Below are 25,311 nucleotides of genomic sequence, written 5' to 3'. Positions count from 1 at the left end.
GAGAAAAGGGCAGTAGAGAAAGATACCTTTAAGCTTACTCCATCCCGTGAGCCTAGCGAGTGTGGTAATGAAGAACCAAAACCGAAAGTAAAATCGGATCCCGAGGTGGAGCGTGTGTGGAAGGTTTTTCAGCAGGTTATGGCTATGGCGGAAGAGTCTAAGAAACCCTCTAGGAAGCCCTCTGCTCCGCCTTTGCCGTCTGTACCAGCTCTTTCTTCTAAAAATCCTTTCCTTTCTGCTGCTTTAGCTGAGCTTGATGCGCTAGAGGATAGCGATGATGAGGGTGGCGCAGGTAATTCTGTCTTTGCTTTTCCTGTTATCAGGCCTCCCCCAATCCAGGGGGTGGCACAAGCACCATATTATGACGGAATAGGTATAGAAGATATTGGTCGCTTGAAAAAGGCAGTGTCTTTGTATGGACCACAATCACATTATGTTAAGGAGCTGGTCAATGGTCTAGCTCGACATTATAACAATTTTTCTCCTGAGGACTGGAGGGTCCTCTGTCAGGCTCTTTTAAAGGAGCCTGAATATCTGCAGTGGCAGATGTGGTTTTCTGAACTTTGTATGTATGTACATGTGGTAATAGATACATATTCTCAATTTATATGGGCCACAGCACAAAGTGGCGAAACTGCACAACATGTTATCACCCATCTTCTAGAAACTTTTGCTGTGATGGGTTTACCATCTATTATTAAAACAGATAATGGACCTGCATATAGCAGTAAAAAATTTCAAACTTTCTGTGAACAATATGGTATCATGCACAAAACAGGCATTGAATACAATCCTCAAGGGCAAGCCATTGTAGAACGTGCGCATAGTACTTTAAAGTTACAAATTAAAAAATTAAAAAGGAGGAAGAAGGATCATATCTTAGCATTCACTCAATCAAATGCACGTTCCATTTTGCAACAAGCTCTGTTCGCATTAAATTTCTTGAATCTTCCGCAGGGAGATATCCTCTCCCGTGCAGAGAAACAGTTCATAGAGGGAGAGGTTGCTCTTCCTCCATTAAATGAACATATATGGTTTAAACCAACCGCAGATGCAGAATGGCGACCGGGGCTATTGCTTTGCAGAGGGAAGGGTTATGCTTATGTCTCCACAGAGGATGGACGGACCTGTTCCTGGCTCCCCGCACGGTGGATCCGGTCAAGGACCAATTCGGACGGCACCGTATCCCACCAGGCGACGGATGGGGAATCCAGACCAAGATGAACTTCCGTTACAGGCCATGGCACATCTGAATTTGGGAGGACGACGTCGCCGTCGGCAGATATTTGCTACTGCTTTGCCGACTTGGGGGCAAATTAAAAAGCTTAGTGGGGAGGGGCAAAAAATCCTGCAGCGAACAGGGAAGGCTTGTACGCCTGAAAATTTATTTTTGGCTATGTGTGCCTTGCTTACTGTATCATCTTCTGCCGATTCAGAGTTTGGGGCACACTGCTGGAGGAATGGGATTTGTATTGTTGATTGTTATCTTATGCTTTATGCTGTTGCATTTTTGCTATCTAAAGCCTTCCCAGAATTCTATGGCCATCCTTTGGAGGGCACTTTTATTAAAACAAAAGAAAAAAGAAGGAATTGAGATGATGTAGGCTTGTAAGCCCCTTGCAGGCCCAGATCATTTGAGGACTGCACTGAGGTTAAGGACGGCCAGGCAGGCCTGGGCCAGGAGGAGAAAATGTTCTCTTCCCTTTATCTCATGTTGCAAGTTCTAAATGCCTGGATCAGCAGGAAGTGGCTCTTGCCTAGCTTAAAGTGTATCTTTCTAAACAGAAGTGTTCTTTCTAAAGACAAAGAACATGTTGTCTCCAAAGGAAGGATGGCTAAGAGAATTCTTTATTCTGCAAGCATAAACGGGATGTATTTTGTTCTTATTGAATTTCATGTATATTTCACTTCACGGATGTTGGCTTGATACTTTAAGTATACATTGTTATGTTTATCTGATCACTGCGAGTATATAGCTACGTGAGAAATAAACGGCAGTATGCAGTTGCAAGTGCTGCCTTTGCTCTGCATCCCCTGTGTCCTGGTGATTTCGTAGACCCTTACCCAGGGACCCCAACGCACTAGACGTTGACAAATACCCATGCTTTTCAAGTGTACATGGAACACTGTGCAGAATAGATCACATACTGGGTCACAAATCAGCTCTCAACAAGTACAAAAAAACTGAGATCATACCATGCGTATTTTTAGACCAAAACGTTATAAAACTTGAAGTCAATCATACACACACACACACACACACACACACGCAAATTGGAAAAGACCACAAATACATGGAGGTTAAAGAACATCCTACTAAAGAATGAATGGGTTCACTAGGATTAAAGAAGAAATTTTAAAAATGCACAGAAGCAAATGAAGATGAAAACATGATAGTCCAGAACCTTTGGGATAAAGCAAAGGCAGTTATAAGAGGGAAGATTATAGCAATACAGGTCTACCTCAAAAAAAATGTTTCAAATTCACAACCTAACATTACACATAAAGGAGCTAAAAAAGTAACAGAAGGGGAGCCTGGGTGGCTCAGTTGGTTCAGTGTCTGCCTTCGGCTCAGGTCAAGATCTCAGGGCTGTGGGATTGAGCCCCACTTTGGGCTCCCTGCTCAGTGGAGAGTCTGCTTCTCCCTCTCCCTCTGCCCCTCCCCCACACTCATGCTCTCTCTCTCTCTCGAATAAATAAAATCTTTGAAAAAAAAAAAGGAACCACAAATGAAGCCTAAAGCCAGCAGAAGAAGGGAAATAATAAAGATTATAGAAATAAATGATATAGAACCAAACAAAAAACAGTGGAACAAATCGACAAAACTAATAGCTGCTTCTTTGAAAGACTCGATAAAACTGATGAACTGCTACCCAAAATTATCAAAAGGAGAAAGGACTCAAATAAAATAATGAATGAGAGAGAAGAGATCACAACCAATACCACAGAAATATACGCAATTATTAGAGAATATTACGAAGAATTATATGCCAAGAAACTGGGCAATCTGGAAAAAAAGAACAAATTCATAGAAACATACACACTAATAAAACTGAAACAGAAAGATGTGGAAAATTTGAATAGGCCCAGTTATTGAATCAGTAATCAAAACTCTCCCAACGAACAAAAAAGTCCAGGGCCAGACAGCTTCCCAGGGGAATTCTACCAGACATTTAAAGAAGAGTTAATAACTATTCTTCTCAAACCCTTCCAAAAAATTAAAAATGGAAGGAAAACTTTCAAACTCATTCTACAAAGTCAGCATTACCTTGATTCCAAGATCAAAGACCCCACTAGAAAGGAGAACTACAGGCCAATATCCCTGATGAACATGGATGCAAAAATTCTTAACATGATACTGGCAAATTGAATCCAACAGTACATTAAAAGAATTATTCACCATGATTGAGTGGGTTTTATTCCTGGGCTGCAGGGTGGTTCGGTATTCGCAAATCAATCAATGTGATACACCACATTAATAAAAGAAAGGATAAGAACCATATGATCCTCTCAATAGATGCAGAAAAAGCATTTGATAAGGTAGACCATCATTCCTAATAAAAACCTTCAAAAAAAGTAGGGATGGATAACATACCTCAACATCATAAGAGCCATATATGAAAGACCCATAGCTAATATACTCAGTGGTGAAAAACTGAGAGCTTTTCCTTTGTGGTCAAGAAAAAAACAGGGATGTCTACTCACCATTGTTAATATTTTTTTTAAAGATTTTATTCATTCATTTTGAGAGAGAGAGAGAGAGAACAAGTGAGCACAAGTCAGGGAAAGCAGCAGAGGGAGAGGGAGAAGCAGACTCCTGGCTGAGCAGGAAGCCCGACGTGGGGCTCAATCCCAGGACCCTGAGATCATGACCTGAGCCAAAGGCAGATGCTCAACCAACTGAGCCACCCAGGTGCCCCTCACCATTGTTATTTAACATAGCACTGGAAGTCCTAGCCTTAGCAATCACACAACAAAAAGAAATAAAAAGCATTCAAATCCACAAAGAAGAGCTCAAACTTTCACTATTTGCAATTGATGTCATACTCTATGTAGAAAACCCAAGATTCCACCAAAAAAAAAAAAAATTGCTAGAACTGATACACAAATTCAGTAATGTCTCAGGATACAAAAATCAGCCTACAGAAATCTGTTGCATTTCTATACACCAACAATAAAGAAACAGAAAGAGAAATCAAGGAATCGATGCCATTTATAACTGTACCAAAAGCAATAAGATACATAGGAATAACTCTAACCAAAGAGGTAAAAGATCTGTACTCCAAAAACTATAGAAGACTTATGAAAGAAATTGAAAATGTCACAAAGAAATGGAAAAACATTCCAAGCTTATGGATTGGAAGAACAAATATTATTAAAATGTCTATACTACACAAAACAATCTACACACTCAATGAAATCCCTATAAAAATACCACCAGCATTTTGCACACAGGTGGACAAACAACCCTAAAATTTGTATAGAACCACAAAACACCCTGAATAGCCAAAGCAATACTGAAAAAGAAAAGCAAAGCTTGTAGGTATCACAATGCTGGACTTCCAGTTGTATTAAAAAGATGTGTGATCAAGACAGTATGGTACTGGCACAAGAACAGAGACATAGATCAAAGAAACAGGAGAGAAAACCCAGAAATGGACCCACAACTATATGGTCACCTCATCTTTGACAAAGCAGGAAAGAATATCCAATGGAGAAAAGACAGTTTCTTCACCAAATGGTGTTAGGAAAACTGGACAGCAACATGCAGAAAAATGAAACTGTACCATTTTCTTATATCATATACAAAAATAAACTCAAAATGGATGAAAGACCTAAATGTGAGACAGGAATCCATCAAAATTCTAGAGAAGAACACAGGCAGAAACCTCTTTGACCTCGGCCATAGCAACTTATTACCAGACCTGTCTCTGGAAACAAAGGGAAACAAAAGCAAAAATGAACCATTGGGACTTCATCAAGATAAAAAGCTTCTGCAAAGTCAAGGACACAATCAACAAAACTAAAACAGACCTATAGAATGGGAGAAGATATTTGCAAATGACATATCTGATAAAGGGTTATTATCCAAAATCTATAAAGAACTTACCAAACTCAACACCCAAAAAACAAATAATCCAGTTAAGAAATGGGCAGAAGACATGAATAGACATTTTTCCAAAACAGCCAGATGGTCAACACACACATGAAAAGATGCTCAACATCCCTCATCATCAGGGAAATACAAATCAAAACCATGATGAGATACCACCTCACATCTGTCAGAATGGCTAAAGTTAACAAACAACACAGGAAACAAGAGATGTTGGTGAGGATATAGAGAAAAAGGAACCCTTTTACACTGTTGGTGGGAATGCAAACTGGTGCAGCTACTCTGGAAAACAGTATGGAGGTTCCCCAAAAAGTTAAAAATAGAACTACCCTATGACCAGTAATTGCACTACTAGGTATTTACTCAAAGGATACAAAAATACTGATTTGAAGGGGCACAAGCAACCTGATGTTTACAGCACCATTATCAACAATAGCCAAATTATAGAAAGAGACCAAATGTCCATCGATTGATGAATGAACAAAGAAGATGTGGTGTGTGTGTGTATGTGTGTGTATAATGGAATATTAGTGAGTCATCAAAAAATGAAATCTTGCCATTTGTAAGGACATGGATAGAGCTATAGTGTATTATGCTAAGCCAAACAAGTCAGTCAGAGAGAGAAAAGTACCAGATGATTTCACTCATATGTAGTATTTAAGAAACAAAATAGATGAACATAGGGGAAGGGAAAAAAAGAGAGTGAAGCAAACCATAAAAGATTCTTAATTATTGAAAATAAACTGAGGTTTGGTGGAGGGGAGGTGGGCAGGGGATGGGTTAAATGTGTTATTGGTATTAAGGAGGGCACTTGTATTGAGCACTGGGTGTTACACGTACATGATGAATCACTAAATTCTACTCTCGAAATCAATATTACACTACATGTTAATTAACTAGAATTTAAATACAAATTCAAAAAATAAAAGAAATAAACATAAGGTTTTTAGAATGGTATAAAGTGAACTGCTCATTATTAAGGCATTAATATAAAACAAAAGAAAAAACCCCACATAGTATGTTATAAAGAAAACTCATAGTAATAAAGTAATAAAGTCAACACACAGTAAAATGATTGCCTATATTCACAACTTAAAAATAATTATGGCCTATTCTTTAAACAATGCCTGAATAAGGGTATTTGCAATTTAATGAGAAGGCAGTCTGTCAGAGTTTAAACATAACACAAATATTTTACATTCCTGGGAAAGAGATTTTTTTAAACACATGGAATCAATTTTGTTTTTGCCTAACCAAATGTCCAAACCTCTGTCATGAAGTTTCTAATTAACATTGAAAATAGAAGCAAAGCAAATAATTGGAAGCTTATTAAATTCTGAAACTTTACTATGTTTCTGAAATAAAAGTAATTTTGAAGATGGTGGTTCTCAAAGGGACAATTTTGTCTAGTCAGGGACATTTTTTAATGTCTAAAGGCATTTTTGTTTTTCCTAACTGGTGGTGGGGAGGTTGCTACTGGCATCTAGTGGGTAGAGGCCAGGAATACTGCTAAACATCCAACAATGTATAGGACAGGACTCCACAAAAAATAATTATTGAGCCAAAATATCAACAGTGTCAAAGTTAAGGAACTCGTCTTAAGCATATGCTTTCAGAGCTTGTCAAATACTTTTAAACTTATTTATTGTGTAATATTTAAGAAATACAGAAATGTATACACAAGACAATGAATCTATGTGCTTACCACTGAGCTTAATAAAAAATGTTCAATCCCTCCTTCTCTATTCCTTACTGACTCTCTAGTTTTTATAGATTATTTAAAATACCTATTATGTTATTGCTATAACTGTGTTAAAATACATCATAACATGTTGGCTATATCATGTTAAATTGTACTACAACTATCATATGACTTTAATAGATTTAATGATTAGGCATATCTATGCTTTACACAGGAGACCTAGAATTATAACAGAACATTGCAAAAACCATACGGTAAGTAAATATTTATTCCTTGTATGTAGACTGTCTTGAATAATTCCTGAATATACAACTGAGAGGAACTGGTTTTACAAATAAAAATCAATTACAAATGTGTTATAATTCATTAAATACATGACTAGTTGACAATCTGTGGATTCCAAACAAATTTATATAACACAAAAAAATGAGTAGGAAGCTGGTAAACAAAAAAAACAAAAAAAAACAACCAAAAATACCATGTGATTCTTTTCCATCTCTGTTAGTTTCATTGAGGGCATTGGAGCCTGGATTCTCTGCCTCCATTTCTCCTGGACTGAGGGACACCTGCTTTTGTCTAGAGGTAGCTTCATAACTGCAAGTTTGAATAAGGATTTTGGTATAACCTTGCTTCTCATTTCCTAGTTCAAGGTTCTAGAAATCTGTGTGAGGAAAAAGATGGCACTTTCCACATTCTACAACTGCAAGGGAATTCTTGATCTACCACAAACATCATGTATAGGATGAAAGAACCAGAATTTTAATAAAGTTCTATCATGGCTTGAAGTCTACAAGGCAGCAGAAAATACGATCTTTGAGGCCACATCTTGCTCAACTATTAATAAGAACAATATTTCGTTAATAAAACGAAATATTCGTTAAAATCTTTTTTAAAAAAGACCTATGTTTTGTTCAAAGTGTAAATAAACTAAAATATGTTGCATTTTAAAATGCTTTTTACAATCCAATTAGTATAAAAAAATTGTTTAAAGCTACTTTTTCTCTCTTTTTAAAATAGTCTGATATCACTTATGAACATCAATACAAATGAATACTTGTATTAATCAACAATAGACATAGAAGGGATGAAAATAAGCAGTCATTACATTTACTTGGAATAGATATGATTTTATCAACAGACTGAAAGTAGCAAACAAGGGTCAAAGATAAGCAGTGAAGGAAGGGAAGAGAAAAAAAAAAATCACCCAACTAACCAGTTAGAAAGAAAAGATGAAAAAGAACAGCAACTCATGGATAAAAGTATTTTTAGATTACAATAGCATGCCATAAAGTAATCATTTATTCCACCATGATGAAAAATGGGAAAGAAATGCTTTATGAATGTTCCTGTTATTGCTAATGTTTCATTTTTCTCTAAAAAATTCTGGAAATGAATGTGGTTAATACAAGTTGTTATTTAAGAGAAAAATGTTTTCAAACTCTACAGTGTTAATGCCATTATAGCCTTAATTGATATACTTATAGTCATCAACCCTTGTAAAATACACGAACACATGCAGACTCACAGGCTGCATAAAATACAGATGGTCGATAGCCACGTAAATAGATCAATGATTACAAAGATGGATTGAGGAGACAAAAATGAGCTCTACTATTACACATGCATGAACTTCCTGACTATAAGAATAATTATACTCCAGAATTAGTTAACTGAGGGAAGTTGAAGAATCATTTTTCCCTGCAGAATCAATAGACACCTATCTATCTTTGACGGCCTAGGAGTAGCATTGCCTTGGAATCAGGGCAATGTATCAGATGACCTGTGCTTTATTCTAATTATTATGTCAGGACCCAATAAAAGTTACATAATTCATATAATCTGTTTTGAGACATAAAGTAACAATTGGAAAAACATAATCATGTGGCTACCTGTAGACCCTATACATTTGGTACAGTGCTGGATACTTGAATGGGTTCCAGAAGAGTAACATGGCCAGCAGGAGTAGAAATTATCTGAGGGGAAAAAAGCAAGCTGGAATACTCTCATGCATTCACTACAGGAAGACATCTATGGAGGTATTTTTGTAATTTCCAGGTATGAAGGAGATGCCCTAGAGCCATATTTCACCGAGGGGATATTATTAAGAAAGATCAGGGCCCTTTATTTAGAAAAGAATTTATTTAAAATGAAAGAAAGTAAGGAAAGGAGGGAAGAGAGAAAGGAGGTAAGAGGAAGAGAGGGTGGAAAGGAAGGAGGAAAGGGAAGGAGGAAAGTTAAGAGAAAATGAAGTGGGTGGAGAATGAAGAAAAATTTGATAGTGGATAGCTGCACACCCAGAAGAAATGCCTCTGTCCCTTAAAAATAAGGGAGACATCATCCAAAAGACAATAAACAGAACATTTGCTTAAGGAATACAATAATCTGGTATGATGTATGGATTATTTTAAGAAAAAACTACAAGAAAATAACTACTACTTAAACTAAGTAAATCACTAAAATTCAGGATATCAAAAGGGGTATCTTTTACCCCATCTCATTCTCTTATTCATCATTCCTTAAAATTCTCCCCTGTGCTAGCTACTGTGACACACCACAGTATCTGGCCCTCTCCCTGACATGGTGGCTCACTTTGTTCCGATATCTATAACACCATCCATTCCCTCAACCAGTGTGTTCTAAGGAAACGTGGTCTTTAACCTTCCATTTGTCACTTTTCTTCCACTATTTACTTTGGTAGATATCCCCTATCCACTATCTTTGATTCTCATACTCGAACAAACATTTCTTTGCAAATGATTCCAAAAACCCTATTTTCAGTCCTAATCTCCATTCTGACTTCCAATTACATATTCTTTTTTTTTTTAAAGATTTTTTTTTTATTTTATTTATTTGAGAGGGAGAGAATGAGAGAGAGCACATGAGAGGGGGGAGGGTCAGAGGGAGAAGCAGACTCCCTGCCGAGCAGGGAGCCCGATGCGGGACTCGATCCAGGAACTACAGGATCATGACCTGAGCCGAAGGGAGTCGCTTAACCAACTGAGCCACCCAGGCGCCCCCAATTACATATTCTAATATATTTTTAAAAATTTTCTCTCCTGCCCTTTTCTCTGTGTGATATATTTCACTTAACATAATGTTCTCAAGGTCCATCTGTGTTGTCATAAATAAAAGGATTTCCTCCTTTCCTATGGCTGAGTAATAGTCCTCTGTGTGTGTGTGTGTGTGTAACTTCTTTATCTATTTATTTATCAATAGACATGTAGATTGTTTCCATGTCTTGGCTATTGTAAAAACAAAATGCTGCAATAAAAATGGGTATGCAGACATCTCTTCAATATAGTGATTTCATTTCCTTCAGAGAAATAACCAGGAGTGTGATTGCTCAATCATATAGTAGTTCAATTTTAATTTTTTCATGAATTAACACAGTTTTCCAGAGTGGCTGCACCAATTTACATTCCCACCAACAGTTTACAATGGTTCTCTTTTCTCCACATCCTCACCAGCACTTGTTATCTCTTGTCTTTTTTATAATAGTGATTCCAATAGATGTGAGGTGATAGCTCATTATAGTTTTGATTTGTATTTCCCTGATAATTAGTAATACTGAGCATCTTTTCATGTACCTGTTGGCCACTGGAATATTTTCAAGTCCTTTGCTGATGCTTTAAGTCAAATTATTTGGTTTTCTTCTCTTTAAGTTGTAGGAGTTCCTTATATATATTGGATATTAACCGCTATCAGATTTGTGGTTTGCAAATATTTTCTCCCATACTGTAGGCTGCCTTTTCACTCTGTTGACTATTTCCTGTGCTGTGCAGAAAACTTAGTTTGATGTAGTCCCTCTTATTTTTGCTTTTAGTGTCACATCAAAAAAATATTTCCAAGATCAATGTCAAGGAGCTTTCCCCCTGTTTTCTTCTAGGAATTTTATGATTTAAAGACTTAAAGTCTTTAAAAATCCATTTCAAATAAATTTTTGTGAATGGTATAAGGTGCCAGTTTCATTCTTTTGCATATGACTATCCAGTTTTCCCAGCACAATTTATTGAAAGGATTAACCTTTTCTCCATTCAGTATTCTTAGCTACCTTATCCAGTATTATTTGACTGTATATGCACAGGTTTATTTCTGGGCTCTCAATTCTGTTCCATTGATCTACATACCATAATATTTTGATTACTATAGTTCTGTAACATAGTTTGATATCAGGACGTGTGATGCCTCCATCTTTGTTCTTTCCTGGGATTATTTTGGGTATTCGTGGTCCACTGTGTTTTCATGTGAATTTTAGGATTTTTTTTTTTATTTCTGTAAAAAATTCTACTGGAACCTTGACAGAAATCATATTTTATCTATAGAGCACTTTGGGTATTATGAACATTTTAACAAAATAATTCTTCCAATCCATGAACATGAAATATCTTTCCATTTACCTGTGTCTTCTTCGATCTCTGTCATCAGTATCTTAGAGATTTCAGGTTACAGATTTTTCATCTCCTTAAATTTATGCCTAAGTACTGTACTGTTCTTAATGCTATTTTGAGACTGTTTCTTTTTCAGATATTTTGTTGTTACTACACAGAAACACAACTGCTTTTTGTATGTTAATTTTGTATCCTGCAACTTTACTGAAGTTGCTTATTAGTTCTATCAATTTTTTGATGGAGTCTTTATGATTTTCTATATTTAAGATCATGTGATCTGCAAACACAATTTTACTTCTCTCTTTCCTATTTGGATGCATTTTATTTATTTTCATACTTCATTGCTCTGATTAGGACTACCAGTACTAGGTTGAATAGGAGTGGAAAGAACGGACATCCTTCCCTTATTCCTGACCTTGGAGGGAAAGCTTTCCACCTTTCATCGTTCAGTATGGTATTAGCTGTATGCTTATCACTTATGGCCTTTAACATGTTGAAGTATGTTCCTTCTATATCCAAACTGTTGAGAGGTTTTATCATGAATGGATATTGAATTTTGTCAAATGTTTTTACTGCATCTATTGAGATGATGATATGGGTTTTATCTTTCATTCTATTAACATGATGTATCCCATTTACTAATTTATGCATATTGAACATAATGTTTTGATTACATTTTTGTGATCAGATCTTTGCATCACAGATCTGAATCACAATTGATCATGGTTTATGATCCTCTTAATGAACTGTTGAATTCGATTTGCTAGCTGTTGATAAATTTTGCATTCATATTCATCAGGTATATTGGCCTATACTTTTCCTGTAGTGTTCTTATCTGGCTTTGGTATCAGGGTAATGCTGGTGTCATAAAATGAGATGGGGAGTATTCCTTCCTCTTCCCATTTTTGGAAGCATTTCAGAAGGATTGGTGTTAATTCTTTTTTAACCATTTGGTAAAATTCATGAGTGAAATCATCTGATCCCAGACTTTTCTTTGTTGAGAGGTTTTTGATTACTGTTTCAATCTCCTTAGTCATCATGGTCTGTTCATATATCCTATTTCTTCATGATTCAGTCTTGTTCAGTTGTATGTTACTCAGAATTTATCCATTTCTTCTAGGCTGTGCAATCAGTTGGCATATAATTGTTCACAGTAGTCTCTTATAATTCTTTGTATTTCTTTGGCATCAGATGTAATGTCTTCTATTTCATTTATAATTTTATTTATGTGGATCTTCTCTTTTTTTTTCCTTGGGTTAGTCTAGCTACAGGCTTGTCAATTTTATCTCCAAAGAACTAACTCTTAGTTTTATTGATCTATTCTATTGTTTTCTTATTCTCGATTTCATTTATTTCTGCTCTACTCTTTTCCTTCTGTCTGCTAACCTTGGGCTTAGTTCTTTTTTTTTTTTTTTCTAGTACCCTGAGGTGTAAAGTTCAGTTATTTGAGATCTTTCTTTTTCTTGATATATGTGTTTATACCTAAATTCCCTGTTAGAAGTGCTTTAATTCCATCCCATAAGTTTTGTCTCAACAAATATTTTTTTATTTCATTTTTTAAAAAGCCTTCTGTAATCCATTAGTTGTTCAGGAGTATGCTGTTTAATTTCCATATATTTGACTTCTAGTTCCATACCAGTGTGGTCAGAAAAGACACTTGGGGTGGCTTGCGCCAACCTGCCAGATGAGGGGCTGCATGGCTTTGGCCTCCACTGCAGCCCTGTTCAGGCCGCGGGGCCTGGAACCTGCTGCAGTTCCCAAGGCTGGTGGGGCAGCTCAAGAGAGTCCCATGGACTGCCTGGATATACAAAAATGTTTAGAGGTAAGTGTATCAGATCACATGTACAGAATGGCAGTTATGGCTCTCGTTCCCAAAAGTGAGCATCTTAACAAAGACCAGAAGCTATGAAGCAGCTAACCCAGCTCCTCCTACAGCATCTCAGAAAGGAACTTTATGAACTTCGGGAAAAGTATGAGACCCAATTCAGTGCATAAGCCAAATATGTGAAGCAGCTGGACCAAAGTGAGATGATTCTTCAGATATCTGAGTATGAAGGCCTTGAAAACAAACCTGGGAGGTTGTACAAGTTCTATAATTCAACAGCAGGAAAATTCAGTCACCCTAAGTTAGTCCAGCTTGTTTCTGAACTTGAGGCAAAAAGAAACACTAACATAGTTGCCACCACCAGTGAGCCACCCTCCTGATATGGCCTCTGTGTTGCTATACTCATGTGACAAACATTTTATTTTTCCATTTCATGGTGTTGTTTTGCCACTATTAGTTTGTTGATTCCACAGATATGAGTCTATTCATTTGCAATTGCCTGGACTCCAGTAAGAAATGCGATACAATTTGGATGATAAAAGAAGCTACGGAACAGGATGTGGTCCAAAAATGCCATGGATGCAGATTAAGGGCAGTGCAGGGAGGTTTTTCTAAACTAAATACATTTTTAAAACCTTAAAAAAAAAGAAAAGATGCGTGGTATGATTTTAATCTTCTTAAATTTGCTACTACTTTTGTTATCTACCATATGATCTATCCTGGAGATCATTCCATGTGCACTTGAAAAGATTATGTATTCTGCTGCTATAGTATGAAATGTTCTATATATGTGTATTATGTCAATTTTGGTCTATAGTGTTGTTCAAATCTACTGTTTTCTTATTGACTCTTTGTTTGGATAACCTATCCATTGTTGAAACTGGGTATTAAAGTCCCCAACTATTACTGAATTGCTGGGTTTTTTTTTTTTTTGGTTTTTGGTTTTTTTTAGTTCTTTTAGTTCTATTACTATTTATATGTTTAGGTATCCCAATGTTGGGTGCATAATTATTTATAGTTATTATAATAATTATATCTTCTTCATGAAATCACCCTTTTATCGTATTCTGACGTTGTTTTGACCTTTTTCCTCTTTTTTATTTTAATTCTATTTTGTCTAAGTATAGACATTTGGTTACCATTTGCTTGAAATATTTCCTTACATCCCTTCACTCTCAATCAATCTGTGTCCTGAAAACTAAAGTTATTCTCTTGTGAGTCTCAGATCCAGTGGTGATAAACTCCTTCAGCTTTAACAAAATCTTTATTTTTTCTTCATTTCGGAAAATGGCTTTACCAGGTGTAACAGTTTTGAATGATAGTTTCTTCCTTTCAATATTTTGAATATACCATCCCACCATCTCCTAGCCTGCCATGCTTCTCTTGAGAAATCCACTGATAGTCCTGTAGGCTTTCTTCACTCTTCCTTTTTGTTTGATTTTACTCCTGGGACTGCATAATTTCAAATGATCTATCTTTCAGGTCACTCATTCTTTCTTCTGCCAGATCAAGTGTGATGTTAAATTTTCTATTGAATTCTTCCATTCAGTTATTGTATTCTTCATCTCTAGGATTTGTTTGATTCTTTTTGATGGTTACTATTCTTTGTTGAACTTCTCATTTTGTTCATGTATTATTTTCCAAATTTTGTTTGTCTTTCTGTGTGTTCTTGTAGTTCACCAAAATTCTTTAAGAGGATTATTGTGAATTTGTTTTCAGAAAGTTCATAGATCTCTATTTCTTTAGGGTCAGTTATTGGATCCAATTAGTTTCCTTTGGTGGTGTCATTTTTACCTTATTTATTGTGATTCCTGGTTCAGTGGGGTTAGAGACTGTGCTTTTTGTTCAGGCAAAGCTTCTCGACTGAGGCTCCCTCACTTCTGATGGAGCTACAGACGATGCTCCATGGTTGAAAAGGGTAACTGGCTGGGATCCCTGCCTCGGTCAGGCCACAGGCTGTGTTCAGCATTAGACAGGGTCATAGGCTGTACTCCACTGCTGGGTGGGGCTACAGGCTGGACTCTGTGGCTTGGTGTTACTGTAGGTTGGGCTCCAAGCCTTCCCATGGTGACTCTTCAGGCTACCTGGATAAACAGGGCCAGAGTGTATGCTCAACGGCTGGGCAGGGATGTTGCTTGGCTCCCTGCCCAGGCAGAGGTATATAATGGGCTCCACAGCTACCTGGGTTCTCTGGCCAGGCTTCTTGGACAGATAAAACTGGAGACTATGCTCAGCACTTTGTACATGGCTGTAAATTTGCTTCCCTGTCCAAGCAGGGCAGTAGAATAGGCTCCGTGGCTGATGTAGCCTGTTGACTAGAGAACCAAATCAGGCAGAACTGCCAGTCGAACTCTCTGGACAGATGGGGCCACAAATTTGGCTCTAAAGATGGTCAGAAACACTAGGCTGGGCTCTCTACCCGGGTATTGCTTACAAGTAGGAATGTAGTCTGTCAAGATCTGAGGGCTGGTTGGTATAAGCCCCATACCCATTCTCCATCTCTATCTGATCCCCCCCGCCACACACAGATTACCCCAGTGATCTCTATAAGGTGACACCTGAGTGGGCCTTCTGGGAAGCATCCCACAATGCTGGGGGAGCTAGATGTCCACGGAGGGTTCTCTTCTTCCACTAGAGAAACTGTAGGCCCACAGGGGCCCTCTCAGTGCAGTGCTATGCTGATCTGGGGAAGGACAATATGGTCAGACCACAGCTGTTTTCTTACCCTTCTAATGTGGTCCTTCTTGGTCTCTGTGGACTAGGAGGGTGTATTAACATCATCCCTGGGTCTGGGATTTTCACAGTGGTGTGTTCTCTATAGATAGTGGCTAGGGAGACTGAAGCTGAGAACAACTTATGTCAGTCAACTTGATTGGGAGACTTTTCTGTACTAGTTTCTGGTCTTTGTGCCTTGAAACCTTTAACACCAGTTTATGGATCCTTTTCTCACAATAAAATAAAACACAGAGGAATATAAAAGAAACAGATTATATTAAAATAGTTAATATATTTAAAAAATAAATTGTGATATAATAATAGATATGCATCTTGATTAAAGCATTACAAAATAAGATCTAGTGATAGCTTTAATAACTAGTATAATCTTGAAGTATTAATGACTTCAAATAATATTTCAAGATACCTGCCTCAAATTTAATGTGATATGAAAATATTTATTATTTCTATTAGTGGAAAGTTAGAGGTGCTATTAATACTACTTTGGTCTGTTACCTACACTGTTAATCAAAGGAAATATTAAATGTTAGGTTAAAGTTTAAAAACTAAAGATACAGCATTTTTCATATCTAAGTTCAGAAGCCCCTGAATTGTCTCTATTAATCCCCAAAGTGGGGCTTTGAACCACTGGTTAAAAACCTCTGCTCAATACATATCTTTGTGAATTATGCTGCAGTTATATTTCCTTCTATGTTAATCATCCTTTTTTTCTATACATGTTTTGTGAACATGACCATAATCTCCCTAGCAACACAATTTCCTCAGCATTTAAGAATCATTTACACACACTAATGTTCTCAAGTAAAACACACTTTTATTTTTCCCTTAACATTTAAATCAATTTTTTGCAAGTGCTAGTTTCATTTCTTTGTCAATGTTCTATATGTAAGTAGGCCTACAAATATTTGATTTTTACCCCTGATATCCTGAAAACATTGGTTTAGATTTTTTTCTCAGTAGATCAAATTTAAATTATACTGATATAGACTTTCAAAGCTGAAATAATAACTCTAAGAATCAACTAAATTTAGCTCACATTATTTGGAACTAACTCATAATTATACATATTAAAAGCTCCTCAACAAGCTCAGAATATGGTGTCTTTTTAAAATGTTTCCATGTGTTCCTGTATTTTAGACATCTCAACATCTTCCACACAATGAGGTCAGTTTCTAGCTTAAATTTATATATTTTGAAATAAGGGAAACATTAGTATTTTTATTGATAACCTGAAAATTTGGGCTTGTTCTTACTGATTAAATTATATATATAGTGTTTTTAAAATAAGATATTCATCCTGCTAAATAACTAAAATATATTAGTTGTCTAGTTGGAAAAAGCCTATTGACCTATACTGGAGAGATAATGCTAGTGTTAACTCTCTGGGAAGCAGTGTGTCCTTAATTGTTTTTTTGTTGTTTTTGTTGTTATGAGGAAACAAACATCTCCTGTGAGCAATACACTATGATTATGCATGGATGGAATTTAGCACTGTAATCAAATAGAGCATACAACAAAGTTAATCTGATGATACATATTTAATGCTATGCATTATCAATGTGCTGCATGGTAATTAGACATAAATTGTAAACAGCTCCTGTGAATGGCAAATTGATGTACTTTTACATCACTGAAGCAAATGTTTCTGGGAAGGGAGGGAGAAAAAAACAGTAGTGATTTTAATCTTTTCTCTTGCCTGAGGAAAACAGTCACCTTTGTGTTCTGGAAAATTGAGTAATTGTTTCAATCCAGGACCTTCCTCCTTAACAAAAGATACTCAGATGTTTGATAAATAAACATACTACTAACTTCAAAAACTCACATTGAGTTACGTATCATCTGTGCTTATACCCAAGTGGCACAATCCCAATCATATATACTATTAAATTACATCTTAAGTTGTTTTCTCCTACAAGCAGAACTAAAGAAATGATTTTTGATTGAGCAAGGTAAGGAATGAGAGGAAATTTCAGAGTATCTGGCATTGAGAAGAAAAGCAATCTGGCTTGAAAAAAGTCATCAGTGGTACGCTTTCAACAAAAAGAAGGCACAAAATTTGTGGGGCAAAGGATGCAAGGGGTAAAACACATGAATATGTGGAAAAAAAAAAAGGAAGAGATAAAGGCTTAGAAAAGTGAATGAAAGTCTAGAAAAAAGGAAGCGATGACACAACCCCAGGTCAACCCATTCACAGCAAACAGGAATTACATGGACACATCCAGTATAACATACACTAAAGGAGCCTGGCAGGATCTACCCTTTATGATTCTCCATCACTCATCTTCCCAGAGTATAAGCCAAGATTTAGCATAATACTGTGATTTCAAAAGCAGTTGTTTTCACTGCATAGTGGATAAAATTAAACCAGCAAATTCAAGAATTTAGACATAATTTATCGCCATCTCCAAATTGAAAGCAATCCATTCTTCCAAACTGAACCAGGCTTACCCAATTTAAAGAGAAACAAATAGGTATTGTTTATGTTACAAAATAAAGTGAAACATAAAAAAATCCCACATAATAAATTTCAATATATATATTTTAAAAGCTTGTTGTGTACTAGAGGGACATTCATAAGTGAGAATCTTTCTCTGGTTCTTATATTCCCTAAAGTGTTGAAAACATTACTTAAAAAATAATCAATGTTTTGAATGTTATTGGCAAATAAAGACCACATTCTAAATGATTACATTCTTCTTTATTTACCAAAGTATATGAAGGAAAAGCTACACAGTTTTAATGGGTAAAATACATGGCTAAATTGATTAATTCTTCAAAATATGGTTCCATTTTACTATAATTTAATTCTAGAGAAAAGACTAAAAGTTTTGGAGTCAGAAATTTCTTTGTCTTGTACGTTAAAATTAAACTGTCCAAGTGAAAAAAAAGAGGGAAAAGTAAATCATGTTTAGACTTCATTTCTCACTCATTCTGACTATTTGTGCAAAGAATCATGGGACTTAGGCAGACAGGACAAATGTGATCAGCTCTCCATTTCTACTCAGAGAAATATGCACTTGCTAGTTGCACACTTTTTTTTTTTAACTTTTCCACAGGGGGATTTATCAAAGTGTAACTCTTACTGAGATTAACATAAGTATGTCATGATAATAAAGAGCCTACATAAACTCATTAAAACTTAGCCCTAGAAAATAAATTTCTGTTTACCTATATTTATATTATAATATCTATATTTAAAACATTTACATGAGGTAATCTGTAACTCAAGCTTACATTACAAAATGGAGGAATTTCCATACTGACATAGCCTGCTCAAATGACAGACACTGGTTCTCTGAAATTTAGAGATACTCTGAGGGCAGTATGGTAAAACTCTCACAGCATAAATTACTGAGTCTTTTTAAAATCAAAGCAAGCTTTATGGGTTAAAAACAAAAAAACCTACAATAACTATGCCCTTATAGGTAAAATCTTCACAGCTCTCCCTTCCAGAAATTAAATTAGGACCAGACATACCAAGAACTGTAATAGTATGTTAGATCTTGTATAGTGCTTTATTCTACAGAGCACATTATTTGGTTTAATACATCTGTATTCTCTGATGTGGAAACAGAGATTTAGCAAGCTAAAATAAGTGGCTCATGGAAGGCAGAATAAGGGAACAGAAAGAACAACAGATTTAGAACTATGAAAGATCTTGTTCTGAATCCCAGCTCTGCTAATCTGCCACTTACCATCTACGTGACATTGGGCAATCTCTTTAAGCCTCAGTTTTCTGTAACATGAAGACAACAGTACGTACCTCATAGGATTGTTAATAGGATTCAATGAGATAAAATATATAAAGAATGTGACACAATTCCTAGCACATGTTACGTATCTAACAAAAAATAACTTTACATGTACCAATTGATCGTGAGCAAGGTATTTAACCTTTTGACCTCCCCACTATTACATCCATAAAATTGTAATAACAACATTTACTTAACAGAGTTCTTGTGATGATGAAATACATGCAATTTTATGTACAGTGAATGATAGACAGAAACAAAACTAGAACGCAGACCTTCTATATTGAATACTCTTACTGGTAACAAAGCTAGATAGATAGTTCTGATTCTATTACCAAAATATAGAAGAACATTTTCCTACAACTCCATTGAGAAAATAACACTCTAGAAATACCTGTGAAAATGAATTTTAAAAGGAAAATATTCAAGTTACCTGAATTAAGGCTTCATTCAGCATGTCTTCATTAACCTCCAGAATAATATTTTTTATATCTTCATATGGCATACGATATGATCCTAGGAAGATAGCTTAAAATAAAAGTAGATTTTATTAAAAATTGAATAGCATCAAAATTTTAAAGGCCTAATAAATACCTTATTCTCATTTTCATAGAGATAAAATATGAAATTTGTCACCAATATTAATTTACAGTTAGGAACAAACAAAAGTAGTTTCCATTTGAGAGACTACACTACTCATCTAAGCAAAATGGCCTATTATTTCAGGTTCTAATGATTACATGATGTACATACATATATAGAAATTAAAACCCCCAATAGCACTGATGATTACATGCTTATGCATTTTAGATAAAGCTGATACAACGTGACTCATGAGAGATTTTATTTCAAGTTGGCCTTTTAATTCAACATTGAATTTAATATGGCTATTTTCAGATGCATTAAACACAGTACTTCTCAGAGATGACAATAAAGTAACCAAATACAAAAAAAATCGTATCAATCTACTTTGCAATTCTCCCACATAGGAAAAAATTAAAGTGTCTGAATCATCAGTGTTATCTGAATTCCTCCTGAAAATCATGTGGTATACTAGTAGTAGCTCTATATTTTCACAATTTCCCTTCTCAACTTTTTCTTTATTGGATATGTATTAGGTCATACTGAAATAAATCAACAGATTACACTGAGAATAGCTTAAACTAATTCAAAAAGTATTTTTCAACAACACATTCCACTTCAACTTCCACTAAGCACACATTTTAATGAACATTCATGTATTCTTATCACCAGAACATGAATATATTCTCATAATTTTCTTTCATGTAAAGGTCTGTATGATTTCACTGGTGCCTAAAGGAAAAACAAAATCTCACTATCTAGGCAAATGATTACCTCGACATAAACATCAAGTGAGATCTCCATAATCTAAATAAATAATGTTTGACAGATATCAACTAGCAATTAAGATCATACTGTGTTTTTTTTTAATTACTGAGCATTCACTTTATAAAGAAACTGTACTCTCAGTTAAGCAATGCACACATTCACAACTATTAGTAGACTTCTTTTCTGACAGCAACATTCCAACTCACAGGAGAATGATGACTTGCTTATTTTAATCTGATTCCCTACTGTACATCCCTTAACAAAATAAACTCCCATGGTATTTCCTTGCATAATTAGAAATGCTTGATGTGCTGTAATTTCTCAAGCATAGTGTTTGAGTGTCCTCAGAATATAAACATATGTCTACTGTGATAAAAAAAAAATGCTGAATTTAATACAGAGGGGAGAATATGTCAGAGTAAAATGTAAGGCCTAGTTAAATGAAGATGGGTTTAACTGCACAGCTGCTTCAGCAAAAGTGTATTTAATGGCGGACTGATTTGTTGAAGGCTTTAAGGTTCACTAAACAGGTTTTTTATTTTTATTTAAATTTAGTTAACATAAAGTACAATATTGGTTTCAGGACCAGAATTCAATGATTCATCACTTACATACAACACTCAGTGCTCATCAAAAAGAGTGCCCTCTTTAATACCCATCACCCATATAGCCCATCCCCCACTCTATTCCCTTCATCAACCCTCAGGTTGTTCTCTATCATTAAGAATATCTTACAGCTTGTTTCCCTCTCTCTTTTTTCTTTTCCCCATTCCCACATGCTCATCTGTTTTCTTTCTTAAATTCTACATATGAATAAAATTATATGGAATTTGTCTTTCTCTGATTGACTTATTTCACTTAGCATAATACATATAAGCTGCATTCACGTCATTGCAAACGCTAACATTTCATTCTTTTTGATGGCTGAGTAATATCCCATAGCATATATATATACACACACACACCAAATCTTCTTCTTTATCCATCCATTTCGGCTCTCTCCTTAATCTGGCTATTGTTGATAGTGTTGCTAAAAACACCAGGGTGCATATAATCCTTTGAATATATATTTTTGTATCCTTTGGGTAAATACCTAGTAGTGCAATGGATGCATATTGGGATAATTCTATTTTTAATGTTTTGAGGAACCTCCAAACTGTTCTCCAGAGTGAGTGCACCAGTTTGCATTCCTACCAACAGTGCAAGAGGACTCCCCTTTCTCCGCATCCTCACCTAAACCTGTTGTTTCTTGTGTTAATTTTAGCCATTCTGCAAGCAAGACATGGTATCTCATTGGGGTTTTGATTAGTATTTCCCTGATCATGAGTGAGGTTGAGCATTTTTTCATGTGTTTGTTAGGATCTGGATGACTTCTTTGTAAAAGTGTCTATTTGTGTTTTCTACCCATTTTTTTTTAAAGATTTTTATTTATTTACTTAGAGAGAGAGGGATGGGGGTAGAAAGAGACAGAGACAGAGTGAGAGAGAGAGGAGAGAGGCAGACAGAGCCAGAGAATCTCAAGCAGACTCCACCTGTAGCAGGAAGCAGGAAGTTCAATCTCACAAACCTGAAATCATGCCCTGAGCCCAAATGAAGGGTCAGAAGCCTAACTGACTGAGCCACCCAGACATACCTTCTTATGCCCATTTCTTAACTGGATTATTTGTTTTTTGGGTGTAGAGTTTGAAAAGTTCTTTATAGATTTGGGATGGCAACTCTTTATCAGATATGTCGTTTGCATATATTTTCTCCCATTGCAGAGGCTACCATTTCGTTTTTTTTGTTTGTTTTTATTTTTTAAAATTTTATTATGTTATGTTAGTCACCATACAATACATCATTGGTTTTTGATGTGGTGATCCACGATCCATTGTTTACGTATAACACCCAGGGCTCCATGCAGTACGTGCCCTCCTTAATACCCATCACCGGGCTAACCAATTCCCCCTCTCGCCTCCCCTCTAAAACCCTGTTTGTTTCTCAGAGTCCATAGTCTCTCATGGTACATCTCTCCCTCCAATTCCCCCCCATTTTTCCCTTCCTTCTCCTAATGTCCTCCATGCTATTTCCTTATGTTCCACAAAAAAGTGAAACCATATGATAAATGACTTTCTCTGCTTGACTTATTTCACTTAGCATAATCTCCTCCAGTCCCATCCATGTTGATGTAAAAGTTGGGTATTCATCTTTTCTGATGGCTGAGTAATACTCCATTGGATATATGGACCACATCTTTATCCATTCAACTGCTGAAGGGCATCTCGACTATTTCCACAGTTTGGCTATTGCAGACATTGCTGCTATGAACATTGGGGTGCACATGGCCCTTTTTTCACTACATCTGTGTCTTTGGGGTAAATACCCAGGAGTGCAATTACTGGGTCACGGGGTAGCTCTATTTTTAAATTTTGGAGGAACCTCCACACTGTTTTCCAAAGGGGCTGTACCAACTTGCATTCCCAACAACAGTGTAAGAGGGTTCCCCTTTCTCCACAACCTCTCCAACATTTGTTGTTTCTTGCCCAGTCCATTTTTGCCATTCTAACTGGTGTAAGGTGGTATCTCAATGTGGTTTTGATTTGGATTTCCCTGATGGCTAATGATGATGAACATTTTTTCATGTTTCTGTTAGCCATTTGTATGTCTTCTTCAGAGAAGTATCTTTTCATATCTTCTGCCCACTTTTTGACTTGATTATTTGTTTTTTGGGTGTTGAGGTTGAGAAGTTCTTTATAGATCTTGGATACCAGCCCTTTATCTGTAGTGTCATTTGCAAATAACTTCTCCCATTCTGTGGGTTGCCTCTTTGTTTTGTTGACTGTTTCCTTTGCTGTGCAGAAGCTTTTTATCTTGATGAAGACCCAAATGTTCATTTTTCCTTTTGTTTCACTAGCTTTTGGAGATGTATCTTGAAAGAAGTTCCTGTGGCCGATGTCAAAGAGGTGACTACCTATGTTCTCCTCTAGGATTTTGATGGCTTCCTGTCTCACATTGAGGTCTTTCATCCACTTTGAGTTTATCTTTGTGAATGGTGTTAGAGAATGGTCGAGTTTCATTCTTCTGCATGTGGCTGTCCAATTTTCCCAGCACCATTTATTGAAGAGACTGTCTTTTTTTCCATTGCATACTTTTTCCTGCATTGTCGAAGATTATTTGACGATAGAGTTGAGGGTCCATATCTGGGTTCTCTATTCTATTCCATTGGTCTATATGTCTGTTTTTGTGCCACTACCATGCTGTCTTAGTGATCACCAAGCTTTCTAATAGAGCTTGAAATCGGGCAAGGCGATGCCCCCAGCTTTGTTTTTCTTTTTCAACATTTCTTTGGCGACTTGGGGTCTTTTCTCATTCCATACAAATTTCAGGATCGTTTGTTCCAGCACTTTGAAAAATGTCCTTGGAATTTTGATCAGGATAGCATGGAAGGTATAGATTGCTCTGGGTAGCATAGACATTTTAACAATGTTAATTCTTCCGATCCATGAGCATGGAATATTTTTCCATCTTTTTGTGTCTTCTTCAATTTCTTTAATGAGTGCTCTGCAGTTCCTAGAGTATAGATCCTTTACCTCTTTGGTTAGGTTTATTCTAAGGTATCTTATGGTTTTTGGTGCTATTGTAAATGGAATCTTTTCTCTAATTTCTCTTTCTACAGTTGCATTGTTAGTCTATAAGAAAGCAACTGATTTCTCTGCATTGATTTTGTATCCTGCCACATTACTGAATTGCTGCATGAGTTCTAGTAATTTGGGGGTGGAGTCTTTTGGGTTTTCCACATAAATTATCATGTCATCTGCGAAAAGAGAGTTTGACTTCTTCTTTACCAATTTCAATAGCTTTTATTTCTTTTTCTTGTCTGATTGCTGTTGCTAGGACTTCTAGTATTATGTTGAACAACAGTGGCAACAGTGGGCACCCTTGACATGTTCCTGATCTTAAAGGAAAGGGTCTCAACCTTTCCCCATTGAGGATGATATTCGCTGTGGGTTTTTCATAGATGGATTTTATGAACTTGAGGAATGTTCCCTCTATCCCTATACTCTGAAGAGTTTTAATCAGGAGAGGATGTTGTATTTTGTCAAATGCTTTTTCTGCATCAATTGAGAGGACCATATGATTCTTTTCCCTCCTCTTATTAATGTGTTCTATCACATTGATTGATTTGCGAATGTTGAACCACCCTTGCATCCTGGGGATAAATCCCACTTGGTTGTGGTGGATGGCCCTTTTAATGTATTGTTGGATCCTATTACCTAGGATCTTGTTGAGGATTTTGGAATCCATATTCATCAGGGATATCGATCTGAAATTCTCCTTTTTGATGGGGTCTTTGCCTGGTTTGGGGATTAAGGTAATGCTGGCCTCATAGAATGAGTTTGGAAGTTTTCCTTCTGTTTGTATGTTTCCAAACAGCTTCAGTAGAATAGGTATTATTTCTTCTTTGA

At 36.1% G+C, this 25,311-nt stretch overlaps 1 protein-coding gene and 1 pseudogene across 1 annotated transcript in view; one reads left to right on the top strand and one right to left on the bottom strand.

Moving 5' to 3' along the window:
- Positions 1-25,311, bottom strand: part of DIAPH2 (diaphanous related formin 2) — a 959,330-nt gene that overhangs the window by 483,969 nt on the left and 450,050 nt on the right. The window contains exon 19 of the mRNA XM_035028841.1: positions 19,950-20,044. Within this exon, the coding sequence (XP_034884732.1) occupies positions 19,950-20,044 (95 nt within the window). The remainder of the gene's footprint in view (positions 1-19,949; positions 20,045-25,311) is intronic.
- LOC118025887 lies at positions 1,241-13,408 on the top strand (annotated as a pseudogene).

The sequence above is a fragment of the Mirounga leonina genome, unplaced genomic scaffold (genome assembly GCF_011800145.1).
Source record: "Mirounga leonina isolate KUSES-001 unplaced genomic scaffold, KU_Mleo_1.0 Mir_204, whole genome shotgun sequence".
Lineage (NCBI taxonomy): Eukaryota > Metazoa > Chordata > Mammalia > Carnivora > Phocidae > Mirounga > Mirounga leonina.
The sequence above is the reverse complement of the archived record's forward strand: the minus strand, read 5'-3'. Positions and strand labels throughout refer to the sequence as shown.